This window comes from Callospermophilus lateralis, chromosome 2, assembly GCF_048772815.1.
Source record: "Callospermophilus lateralis isolate mCalLat2 chromosome 2, mCalLat2.hap1, whole genome shotgun sequence".
NCBI lineage: Eukaryota > Metazoa > Chordata > Mammalia > Rodentia > Sciuridae > Callospermophilus > Callospermophilus lateralis.
Window position 1 is genome coordinate 109,946,996 of NC_135306.1, and position 13,030 is coordinate 109,960,025.

The window sequence follows — 13,030 nt, forward strand, 5'->3', positions numbered from 1 at the left end:
ACTCACAGGAGTGGAGAACCCGGCCCCCGAGTCCCTGGAAGAAGGTCACGTGCCATGGGGGGACAGCCTGGGAGGGGTGGGGAAAGTGTCTGACCCCTGAAACCAAAGACTGACCAACCGTCCCCCCCCCCCCCCGCCCCCGTGCCCCTTGCAGGCCGTGTGGCCTTGGGTGAGGCTCCAACCTTGCGGTTCACATTCATCTGTAAAATTGGGCGCATGCAGAGCTCAGGGAGCTGCCAGCCAGGAAATCGCTCTGTGAACCATAAAGCAAAGTGTTGCCTCTGGGATAAGCCGGGGGCCCCTGCCTGAAGGAGGAGACAGTGTGTGCTGGACAAGTGGCATGGGGACAGCTTGAGAGCAGGAGTTTCATGATAGAGGAAGGAAGCATCAGGGTAGCAGAGAAAGAACGATCAGTCAGGGATGGCTGGGGCCTTTCCAACTGAGGCCCGAGTGGATGGAAAAGATATCATGGGGCAGGGCCTTCCAGGGCAGCTGATGGCTGGCCACCTTGTAGCTGTCCAAGGCTGGGGCCGCTGGTTGGCTCAGGGGAGTCCTTGAGGGCTAGAGTGGGAAGGGGAGGGTGCGGCACCAGGACCCACTCGGGAAAGCCCTGATGCTAAGAAATAGGGGCCATCTTGCTGGGCACCATGGTGCATGACTGTAATCCCAGGGGCTCAGGAGGCTGAGGCAGGAGGACTGTGAGTTCAAAGCCAGCCTCAGCCACAGGGAGGCTCTAAGAACTCAGTGAGACCCTGTTTCAAAATAAAATGTAAAAAGGGGGTGGAGATGTGGCTCCGTGGTCAAGTGCCCCTGGGTTTAATCCCTTGTACCAAAAAAAAAAAAAAAAAAAAAAAAAAAAAGAAAGAAAGAAAGAAAGAAAAAAAAAGAAAGAAAGAAAGAAACAGCAGCCACTACAGTGGCGTCCTTGGGCTGGGAAGGTGGCCACTGCTGGGGGCTCCCAAGGACAGTGCAAGCTGAGCAGTCTGAAACTTCCCCTTCCCCCCCCACACCCCAGCTGTGGCTCCTCCCGCTGGGGAAGAACACCAAGGCTGGCCTGGCCTGGCCCTTCTCTGGAAACTTCCTCTGGGAGGGCTGGAAGCTGAGCCAGCCTCCCCAGCCTCCCCCTGGAGCCTCAGAGCCTCAGCGGGAGCCCTCCGTCCACACTGCAGCTTTCTTGTGACCAGGGTAAATATTACCTGGTACTGTTAATGTTTAATGCCCCCACCTCGTCCCCGGCCACCACACAGCAGATGTTCTCCCCGAAGCAGAGGCAGCAGGAAAAGGGTGGTGGGGACAGGCCCCCGCTGGCTGGGGAAATGGCAGTGCTGGCAACGACAGACGATGGTGAGTGTTTCTGTGTGGGTGTGAAGCCGGGTGACTCTGCTTGGGCCACCCCGCTGGAGGGGTGACCCCGCTCTTCCCTCTCCTGCCTCTCAGGGTAGCCCCCTCCTCCATGGGCCAGCCTCTTTGCTAAGAAAATTTGCATTTTGAAAGAGGACCCTGCCTTCACGCCAAAGAAGACTGGTTCAAAGGGCAGGACTGGGGGCAGTAGGTGGAGCTGGAGGGGGATGAGTGCCCATCTTTGGCTCTCTGGAAAGCGCCATCCTGGCCAGTGCATCTTCCTAGGCTGTCTGAGCTCAGGGTGCTCTGGGAAGAAGCAGACCTGGGGGTCAGCCTTCCTAGGGTAAGAGTCACCCAAGTTCAGCAGACACTTCCCAGAGGCATCAGGTGATGGGGGACTCGGGCCTGGAGCCCAACAGGGGCAGCTGCTGACCAAGGCGGGTTCTGAGCCAGACCTAGAGGAGGGGGAGGGCTCACTCATGGGTAGAGGAGGCGGCTTCCTGAGTGGGGAGGGGACTCCTAGTGTGGGTCTAGCTGGCTCTGACACTACCTCCCTGTGTGACCTTGAACAAGACCTGGACTGAATCTGGGGACATGACCTTGAAGGCTTTCTGCCTGGGGATGGGGGCCTGATTGCTCACAGGCTTCCCTTGACCTCTGACCCTCCTGCGCAACCAGGCACCAACCCCTCCTGGCCTGAACCCTCCTGACCAAGGGACTGGCCACGGGGGACATCAGGGCTGATGGGGCCTTGAGGCTACCTCTGCCCAGGGCACAGGACAGGAAAGGGGGCAGCTCCAGGGATGGCTGGCCACCTTGTAGCTGTCCAAGGGCAAGTGAACTCAGCTCAGGGGGATGGCGGGCAGAGCTGTGACATCTGCTGGTTACAGGATTGGGGCAGCCACAGGAGGCAGAGGCAGGCCAGACAACTTTGACTGGAAAGTTCTGTGAGAAGCAGCATAGCATCTTGATACAGCCCCTTCCTTCCTGGGTTCAAATCCCAGCTCTGCCCCTTACTTGCTGTGTGACTGAGTAGCTTACTTACCCTTTCTGTGCATCCATCTTCTTGTGGATCATACTGGGAAATGTCAGTGGCTCAGGTAAATAAGTTAATGTTCTGCTAACTTTAGCCTGGTACCGATAAGTTCTTTATATTAATGTCTTTTAAATAAATTTGCTCACCCCTGAGGATGGTAATGTAGGAAAGCAGAATCCAGAAAGGAGTCAAGCCCCAGTTGGGCCTCCAGCTTCCCTGGAACTTCACACAAGCCTCCCACTAGGCCCCAGTTTCCTCCTTCTGTTCCGTGAACTCATAGGTGTATTTTGTTCATTGGTTCATTGCACAGAGGTCTGCTAAGGGCACGTGGTGGACAATTGGTGGGAAGAGATCCTACTGGAGACTCTCAAGGGAACAGCTCCTTGGCCTTCCCTTACTGGGTTGTGAGGCAGAAAACAAAAAGGCCCCCAGGATTGATCCTCTTGGGGTCCCCAGGCAGCCTAGGGCAGGTGCCCCCTCTGGCCTCCTCCTTCCAGGGCCTATTGCCCGGCTTCCCTGGACCCTGGGGGGCTGGCTGGGAGAGCAGGGGACTGCAATCTCCACCTGTGACTTCCCTTCCCCTCATTCCACCTCTGGCGCTCTCCTCAGGTGGCAGCCCGAAGGGGGACGTGGACCCCTTCTACTATGGTAAGCCTGGCCACCCCTCCTCCCGGCCCTTCCGGAGTCTTGCCCTCCCCTACCTCCTGGCCCAGCAGCTGGCCCCAGCTCTGACTCTGTCATATTCCCCTCCTGACGACCCCCAGTCACCACGGGGCTGCTGCTGGGGGGGCCGCGGGGAGGGAGATGACCCATACCCCATGTGGCCTCTCACCCCCTCTCTTTCCTGAGACTATGAGACTGTCCGGAACGGGGGCCTGATCTTCGCTGGCCTGGCCTTCGTCGTGGGACTGATCATCCTACTCAGTAAGTGCCGGTGGCCTGGTGTTGGAAGGGGGTGCTGGTTAGGGCACAGTGACTTGCCAGTCCCCAAGGGTGGAGTGAATCTCCAGCCCCGCCCGCTCGCCCTGCAGGACTGGGAAGGAAGTGCACCCTCTAGTGGACCCTGGAGGAGCTGCAGGGAACTTGCGGCGGGGGGGGGGGGGGAGATGGGGGTGGAGAGAGGAAATGAGAGGGTCAGGCAAAGGAGAGCCCCTGATTTGGGCTCACTCTTAGATGTGAACTGAATATCAGCCCATTTAATCATCTGAGCCCCACCGAGGAGGCCACTACTGTCAGCATGTGACACATGAAAAATCAGGCCACCCAGAGAGGTGCAGCTGTTCATGAGGAGCAGAGCTGGGTTCAACCAAACCCAGGGGTGTCTGACCCCGCCGCTGGAAAGCAAGCGTGGCTGGGAGCCATACCCCTGGGCACTGCTGTTAACTTACCACAGACCCCAGTCCCTGGGCCTCAGTTTGTTCATCTGTTAAATAGGGATGATCCCTCCCACCTGCCTCTAGATTAGGGCTCGCACTAAAGACATGGCATCAAGAACGGGCTTTAAGAAGGGTCCAGTGTGGACATGGAGCATTCTAGGTGAGAAAGGCCTGGATTTGTCCCATCCCCAGCAGGTGCTTAATAAATGCTTGTCGACCTGTTTTACAACCAAAAGAAAACCATCAGACCATAATTACTGAAAAGGAGACCCCTTGTGTAGCAGACACACCTCTGTGTTCTAGAATTCTGGCACAGTCACACTCACTGTCACTGCATCTACAGGACTCGGTCTGCAGGAATAGCTGGTCTCCCCACTGCGCCCCATGGGAGCTCCTCCAGGGTGGCACTGGGTAGTGGCTGAGCACACAGGTGCCAGAGGTCGATGGGCCTGTGCAAGGACCTCAGCTTTGGGCTTACAGGCACCCTTCTCCAAGCACGTACTGAGCAGCTACTGTGTGCCCAGCATTGAGCTGGGAGCACCACAAGGTCCAGTCTCAGGGGCCATGCTCCACGGGCTCACAGTCCACCACAGATCAACTGCCTAAATGTTTGTTGATTGACTGGCTGGCTGGCTGGCTGGCTGGGGCTCTTGAATGCTTATTGTCCAGCCCCCTGTAAAGAGAGACAGTCAAATGTGGCCTTCCAGCCCCACACAGTGGACATGCTGGCAGGAGGGAGGGAGAAGAGACTGGAAGAACCAAGTCTTCCAGGGTCTCCTTGGGAAGGGAGAGGTCAGCGAATATGGATCCTCCTTTCTCTTTTCCAGGCAGAAGATTCCGCTGTGGGGGCAACAGGAAGCCTCGGTGAGTGATGCCTGGGGAAACCCAGAGGGGGTCGAGCCGGGGAAGAAGCGACAGCTGTCTCTGAGGTCTTGAGAGGGGTCCCGAGCTCAGGGGCCTCCCACTGACCGAGTCTTTGCTCCTCCCACCCCAGGCAAGTCAGTGAGGACGTGCTGTAGCGAGAGGTATGTCTGTATGTCTGTCTGCAAGGGTCAGGCGGGGCGGGCAGGGCGTGGCCAGGGAGGGGTCAGAGGGAGGAGGGCAGGGCACAACAGCTCAGGAAGAATTTCAGGGTCATCTGAGCAGCCAGGTGGGCTGTCTCCATCACCTGTTTTTGATCACCACGCGCCTGGCATGAAGTAAGTGACAAGCAGAGACTGCAGAGGGGCCCCACAGAGCATTAAGTCAGACAAGGAGGAAACAAGACTCCCGACCTCCGCCACCATCCTCCCTGCCTGAATGCTGCTGTGTCCTTGCAGGGTCTGCTGTGCCCATCACGGCTGGGGGGCTGGCTAGGAGGCCAAGGATGCCCCATCATCCCTGGGCTGTTGACCTTTGTCCCTTCACTGCCGGCTCACAGGCTGGAGGAAGCGCCAGGCTCAGTGTGATTCCTGCATGGATGACTGTGTCACCACCTCCTGCCTCCTGCTGCCCCCACGCCTCTTCCCTCACCTCCCCCCCCACCCCTCCATCCCATAACTACCACAGCCCCCTGTTCCCAGATGGAGTACAAATGCAGCCTGGTCTTGGTTTGGTTTTCAATGATTCTTGCCGCCACCCACCTGCCTGCAAAAGCAAGTTGAGTGTTGACCTCCACAGGCATCTCTCCGTCTCTCCGCTGGCCCCTGTCCAGCGGGATTCCTAGGGACAGAAGCCTCAGTCTAGCTCCTGAAGTCCGAAAGTCCATAGGTTCAAAGTCTCTGGGTCTGTTGGGTTCTGCTAAGGCCTCTGCCCGACACGGGGCGCTGCTCTTGGAAGCCTGGAAGCTTCTGCATGGGAGTTACTATGGAGATGCCCCAGGCTGCCCAGGCTGGGACTGTTTGTGCCACATTCATGTGCTCCGCCCTTCCTCCAAGTGCACCACTGTGCCCAGGCTGGCAGCTCTGCTCCCCCTGACCTTGGGCATCAGCACTCTCCCTTCTCCCCCCACCAACCCTTGTGCTCAGCTCAGTCCACACCTTTCTGCTCGTGGGGCCAGGAGACCCCAGCTGCACCCACTCCTACCAGCTGTGTGGGTGCTGGCTCCGTCAATCCAGGGCCTGGGGCTGGGTGGGCAGCCAGGGTAAGACCATTGCAACTGCTTGCTCCAGCCCCTGTTGGTTCAGGGACCCCCTCATGGCAGACTCAGCCTGTAAGATGTCAGACAACCTCACCTACCTGTGCCCACATCCCCAGAGCTGCACCCAGGCTGTTCAGGGCGCCCCCTTCTGGGATCTGCATTCAGGACAGAGCCCAGCTCCCCCCACCTCCCTCCACATACAGGAAGGATGGTGGGATCTGGGCAACCTGGTGTCTGATTCGTCATCTGGATCTGCCAGCATCCTAGGGGTCCTGGGGGGGTGGGCACGGGCAGAACCAGCAGCACCAAGGACAGCGACATGCTGGGCTTCAAATGGAACAAGCTATTCTTGGGACCAGGGGCAGGGTGACCACTACTGTACTTGGGAGTTAAACTTTGTCGTAATCCAGTGCTCTCAGGCCCTGAAGACCACCAGCCCTCATGGAATCACAGAAGGCTTGCTCCTTAGAGGGTGAAATGTACACACCCTCATTTACAGGACAGGACACTGAGGCCCCAGGAGAGACGGTGACTTTGTCCAGAGTGACTCTTCCGGCCACACTGACACCCAGGTTTGGAAGGCTCCCCTCCACCCACCTGTGCACTTGAAGAGCTAAGGGGAGAGAGAGAGAGAGAGGCCTAGATGGCGAGTGGGGGGGGGGGTCTCCAGAGGGGACCAGGAGCCATGAAGGGAAGAGCCTGGCTACTCATCTCAGCACCAAGGTCTCTGATGTTGGCTTACTGATGACAAAATGTGACGGTCACACCATTAAATAAAATATGGTATTACCATGCAGGAGACAGGGCCACCATGAGCACCTGTGTGAGGGTAGGAGGTGCAGCAGGTCCAGTTAAGAGGGCTCTCAGGAGGAAGTGGGCAAGTGGGAAAAGGAGGTATTCCAGGCCTGGACCCACCCAGAGAGCAGAGCAATGGAGAGGAGTCATTTCTAGAACATTCTATTTAAGCCTATAACACTGAAAAGGAATCCCAGCCGCTCTGGAGGGAAATGGTCCTGGGTGGTCACTTCCTGATCAGCCTGACTTGAGGCCTCCCTCCCTCTCCTTTTACCACCAGATGCCCAGGATCCCCTCGAGGCCTGCTGGATATGAAGCTTGGGGTGGGCCCATAGTCTGAGGCCTAGCAAGCTCCCTAGTGGCCCTGAGGAGAAGCCAGGGCTGAGAACCACTGCCCCAGGGGACATTCTGAGTCTGGGACCTGCTCTCTGGCCAGGAGTCTTGGGAACATTTCCTTCCCTCTCCATGAAGGTCACATGATCTGTAGTCACTGAACTTTCACTTTATTTTGGAACTTTCCACAATTCAAACCTGTATTGAGTCACAAGAACAAGCAAGTCAGGAAGCAAGAATGAATTACTGTCAATCAAACAGCGGGGACACAGCCCCTGTCTGGGGTGCAATTCCCACTATCACCACCAGAGGGAACCAGTGCCCTACTTGGAATCCCCTCCAGTGGCTTTTTTGCAAAACAGTCTTTCCAAGGGTCTTTGCCAGGGAGGAGGGGGCACCCGAATGGTCTGCCATGCACCCCGATTTCCTGGAAAAGCCCTGAGCTCTTTTCATTCTGTTTGTATACCCCATGCCTACCTCCTGTCCCAGGGACAGTACTTGCCCTGCTGTATAGTAATTCTTGGCTGTGGGGTCTTGAGCCCTACTCCTTCCAGAGGCAGAAACATATATCATCTACACTTTCCCGAAGCCTGGGACTTCGAACCCCATAGTCTGAGTCAACATCTTGATCAGGACCCTGGGAGGGACACACCAAGCAGGGACACTTGTACGGTGCGGGGAGAGGAGGTGGGTTGCCGGGTGCAGCCCCAGCTGTGGATTCTGATGGGATCCACGGGGCAGCATGGTTTTCAAAATTTCCCAGGTGACTTCAATGTGGAGTTGAAAGTCAAGGCCAATCAAGGTGAAAGCTAAAGTGGGCAGGCTGGGTGGGGGAGGGGAGCTTTCTGTTGAGGGGCACAAAGCTCAGCCTTGCCCCATCTGTGTCATCCCAGTTCCCCCAAGAGAGTGCCTCTCAGGACAGCAAAGGCCAAAAAATGCTGGCCTTGGGCAGTGGGGCCACAGGGCCCTTGCCTGGCCTGCCTTCGTTACAACACTCTCAGCAAAAACTGGACACAAAGTCCTGGGTGGGCAAAGGATTAGCCCTGTCCCATGCTCAAACCACAAACTATGAATGAATGAAAATTTTTGGATCCAATTCATAGTAGCTGAAATTTCCAGAAGTGTTATTGGCCTTCCACCTATTCACTCAGAAGGATGCTTTTGCTTTTTAAATTCATAAAACATTGAAGTGATTTAAAAATAATCCACAGCCCACTCTCACCCAGCCTCTGTCCATCCCACAGCTGGGGGGACTCGCAGTGAGGACAAAAAGCCCGCACTGGGACGACATCCTTGGCTGGGAGGCCTGGGCAGAGCCCTCTCCTTCCTGGACTGGGTTTCCCCACCAGAGCAGCCAGGCAGAGGCTGGGGCTGGGGCTGATATTCTGTCCAGAGTGAGGTGCTACCGGCATGAGCCTCCAACTTTTCTAATTACCTTGGGACCTTGAAGGAGACCCTTCCCCTGCCCAGCAACCTTGAGCTCTCCCAGGTCGAGGAAGGGTACCCCAAAGAACCGGCCTTGAGTAGCTCGCTGGCTGCTTTAGTTAAAGGAGAGGGCACCCTGGGCAGTTGGGGGGTACCCACGAAGTGGGGGTTGAATCTTCCTGAGGTCCACACTCCTCCTTTCTCCTCTTCCTCCTCCTCGCTCCTGGGGAATGGGGCTGCTACCAGGAGACGTGTCTCCTCCCTGTCCATCCTCCGCCCCAGACAGCTGAGCTCTGAACTGCAGGACCACTGTGGCCTCTTGGGGGCGGTAACCTGCTCCTCCCTGAGGACCCATTCTTCAGCCACCTGGCCAGGCCAGGGGAGATCAGAGACAAATATGGTGTCCACGCGACGCTTCCATCGCAGCTGGGAAGATGTGTCAGACCTGGGTTTCAGAGACCGGGCCACTGCAGCCCCAGTCAGGGACATTAGGAGGACAGTAGCTGAGCCAGGAGAAACAGGAGCAGCCAACTGTCCCAGCCCAGGAAGAAGCCCGTGGCTTGTGTTGGTGTCCGCTCTCAGGCTCTGGCTGCCCAAAGAGCCTCCCAGACCGGCCACTTTGTGTTTGCAGTAGACTTTGAGGGCTTGGAAAGAGTTTAGAACTTTGAACCTTAGTGTCCAGGGCTTCCACCTGCCCCTGGAAGCCCAAGGAGGCAAGGGGAGATGGCTTGCAGCGGGTCTCGTGTCTGGAAGGCACTGGGGTGAGTCACATTCCGCCGTTGCTGCTCCTCAAACCCTGGTTTGCAGAGTTTCCAGAACTTGCTGGGCTGTCTGCTCTGTTGTGAGTGACATCCCATAGTCCCCTCAGCCCCAGGAGGCCTTCTGTCTCTTGTGGAGGCTATTTGTCTCTAGATCCCTAAACTTGGTTCTCTTTTTAAGAAATTCTCACTGTTCTTCCTCAAAGACCTCCTGTAGTGTCACCCAAAGGAATCCCCCAGGTGCATGCAGCAGGAGGGAGGTAGAGGAGGAGAAGTTCCAAGCTGGGGCAGCAGTTAGTGCTGTGGCTCCACACAGGCCACACTGTGGAAGGTGAAACTAGCTTCACTAGAAGCTTTGTCCTGGGCCTGCTGTGTGACCCTGGGCAGGTCCCTGTCTATCTCTGGGCTTGATTTTGGAAAAACAAACACAAGACAAATTTCTAAGCTTCATCTTGAAAGTCAAGAGGCTGTGACTTCTGAGGGGAAGCAGTGGCCGAGTTGTATCTAATCCCCTTGCCCCAGGGTGGCTTTTCCTTAGAAAAAAGGAACATACCATACATACCCACAAGTGTGCACTCGCTTCCTCCTGTCGCAAGAGCAGAGGGGCTTGGCCAGTGAAGAAGGCCAACAGGACACACCTGGCAAAGCAGAGGTGCCCAGGTCAGCTTGGCAGGCGGCCAGGGGCGCGTTGCCTTCTCTGGTCCTGGTTTCCTGCAACACGGATCAATCAGTAACTGAATGTGAGCCCAGCGCCGCCCGATGGAACCCAGTGTCCTCTGCTCTACAGCAAATAGTATTTCAGGTCTTATGTCTGCAGAACAAATGGTCTCCACGGGTTCATAAAATCAATCAGGAGAGGCCTGAGCCCCTAGACAGCCTCCCAGGGGTAGGAGTAGAAGGGCCAGGCTGAGGCTGACTGCTCTAGGACCCTTCCTGAAACCCCTCCCCAGCATCCTGGGGACCTACCAGGGATCCCCATCTCCCCGCTTCTGACCAACCCTTTGTGTCTGAGCCCCACTGCCTACAAGCTACATGAAGGCTGGGATTGCATCTGACGGTTCACCCATCAATCCCCAGAGGGCTCATAGTATATGCTCAATGAAAGCATGTTGCATGAACCTGCTATTGACAGGCTGCAGGAATGAATGGATGATGGGTGGTTAGCCACTGTACTGGGACCCAGGAGAACTGTTGGGTAGAGTTGGCAGTGGGTGTGTGTGCTTGCCTGAGGTGGGGGATCCTTGAGACCTATCCTGCTGATAGCCACCATTTCATCTTTTTGGCAACACAGATGTGATTACAGCCTGGGAATCAGCAGACCTGGACCCCAGTCCACTATACAATGATGGGTGAAGGCCCCCGTGCCTCAGTTTCCCCAAAGGAGAAATAATCTCTACCTTGTGGAGGTTCCTTGCTGGACGCCAGCCCCCGGTGGGCAGCACTGTTAGGAGCGTTGTCTCTGGGACTCCACAGTGCTGACTCTCGGTGACACTAGCTTTCCTGGACCCTGCCAAGCACCGAAGCCCCTTCTTCTCAGTGTTTTCATGTTTGGGGAAATTCTGTCCAGCACTTTCTTCTCAGGACATAGTGCTCAGGGAGGGCGAAGAGGTAAGCCCCCTAAGTCCACCTTCAGCTGTCCAGTCGCTGGGGAGAGACTGATGCAACCACAGGTCCCAGCCCCACACACTCCTCAGCCCCATTTAAGCCACCACATAGACTCAGAGGGTGGGTCATGGTCCGGCCCACCGTCCCCTCCTGGGCCCCTCCTTGGACCTGGGGCCCCTCAGTGGAGAACAAGGGACTCAGACTGGAGGACACTCTTTGTCCCTTCTAGCCAAGGTCTACTAGACACAGACTCGGGCAGGAAGTGAGCCCAATTTCCAGCCTTGCGGGTGAGACCCAACTTGGGGTGGAGGGCGGGGCTGCGTGGCTGAGATCCCCACCTGGCCCCCCGCATGGTGCTGTGCAGCCACCTGCAGCTCCGCCACCTACCCTGGGGCACTAGGGGAGGCTGAACCAGATTCCCAGCACAGGGCTGTAGCCCAGGGCTGCAGAGACACACCAGCAGGTTCAAGGTGGCCAGACACTTCAGAGAGCAGAGCCACCCGAGGAACCAGGGAGAGCTGGGGGAGGCACGCTCTAGCCCCTCCCAAACTGCCCTTCTTGGGAGGGGGGATAGGTGTGACAGGAGGCATTCTGGGCTACCTGTGGGGGACCTGTCCACCCCACCCTGGATCTCCGCATGGAGCCCCTCACCAAACAAGGTAGACTCCCCCTGATCCTAATCTTTGGACAAACTCATGAAATCACCTCTCCCAAATCTGAGGCACTGCCAAATAGTTCTGGAAGACTTGTTTTCTTCTAGATCCCACATTTTCCCCTCTTTAGATCTCTCAGTGCAACCAACATGAAGCAGGAACAGTGTACGGGGGTCGCAGACAGGGTGTGAGGTGCTGCTCTCCATCCAGCTGGGCAGCACTGGGTCTCTGTGGCTCAGTTTGCTCATCTGTAAGATGGGGATGATAACAGCTATCATCGGAAGCTTGACTGAGATCGAGTGTGTAAATGAGACGTGCAAGCCAGAAAGTGCTACGAAAGGTAGAGTGATTTCATTGAGAGGTGAAGGCTAGTTTTCCCTGGGTTGGCATGTTTTTTAGTCATTCATTCTAAAAATTTTAATCGAACATTTGCATATAGAATATGTGCCAGGTGCTGTGTTGGGTGTTCCCACAAGATGAGGTGAAAATTGTTTGTGAAACTATAGACTCAAAATCCATAGAGGAGCCTCTAGTGCAAATGCACGGGGGTCCCAGGGCCCAAGACCATGCGAAGCTGCTCACATCCAAATACCTGGGAGATGTAAAATATGGGCCCCTAACTCTGCAGCCTGGTAAGGCTGGCTCCCCTCTGCTCTGAGCTCCTGTGTGTGTGCTTGTGTGTGTGTGCAGTTGGGTTCGAGAGCCGTTGATCTAGTTCAACCTCATCAATGAACAGCCGAATCTGAGACTCAGAGAGTGTTGTTTGCAGAAGACAGCATGTCACTGGCCAGGCCTTCCATGCACCTGTGCCTTTTCTGCTTTCCCCGAAGAGCAAGGACAGCTGCAGTCTTAGGTTCCTCCCCAAGTTCTGGCCTGGAGGGATGCGTCTCAGCACCGACCCAGAATATGGAATCAGAAGAGTTGACTGGAGTCCCAGCTCCGTCCTTCAGTGACTGCATATTTAGCAAGTCACTTGCTTTCCAAAGCCTCAATGTCCTCATCTGTAAAACGGGGTGTGTGGGGGTAGGACAGGGTCCCCCTGGCCCAAGGTACTTCTTAGTCAGGGGTCATAAAGTATTGTGGTTAAGAATGAGGGTTCAGCCTTATCTTTTAGATTATGGATGGAATTATATAATACATGGTATTTTCTTTTAAAAAAAAAATCCATGGTGATGAGCAGGGAGGTGAGAAGCCATAGAAGAAGCCAGACTGGCCATCTTGCTGGGGTGTCTTCGGGTATGCATGCTGGGAAGGCTGTACAACTCCACTTTTACCTCCGTGTTTAGGCTGACACAGCCCAACTTTTCTAAGGAGAAACACTATAGGCTGTTTTTTTTTTTTTCTTTCTTTCTGTTTCTTCCAAGTCCATCTGGATTTAATATTAGAAGATAATCTCCAAGGAGGCCCAGAGGTTTCTGATACTCAGTCTTTGGGCGACACCTGCTGGCCATTGCGGTACTGCGCCCTCTTCTAGCCCAACAATTTAAGAAAACTTGCCCATCTCCTCGGACATTCACAAGCACGTTGGGATGTAGGTGCATGTTCCCACTTCTGCAGATGAGAAAGGTGAAACAATCGTCCTATATTAA

The 13,030-nt window shown here is 55.7% G+C and overlaps 1 protein-coding gene across 1 annotated transcript; it reads left to right on the forward strand.

Moving 5' to 3' along the window:
- Positions 1-1,083: 1,083 nt before the first annotated feature.
- Fxyd2 (FXYD domain containing ion transport regulator 2) lies at positions 1,084-5,406 on the forward strand. The gene is made up of 6 exons (XM_076846358.2): positions 1,084-1,344; positions 2,987-3,025; positions 3,227-3,301; positions 4,581-4,617; positions 4,748-4,778; positions 5,073-5,406. The coding sequence occupies exons 1-5, from the start codon at positions 1,209-1,211 to the stop codon at positions 4,770-4,772; spliced, it is 312 nt and encodes a 103-aa protein (XP_076702473.2). The 5' UTR covers positions 1,084-1,208; the 3' UTR covers positions 4,773-4,778; positions 5,073-5,406.
- Positions 5,407-13,030: the final 7,624 nt, after the last annotated feature.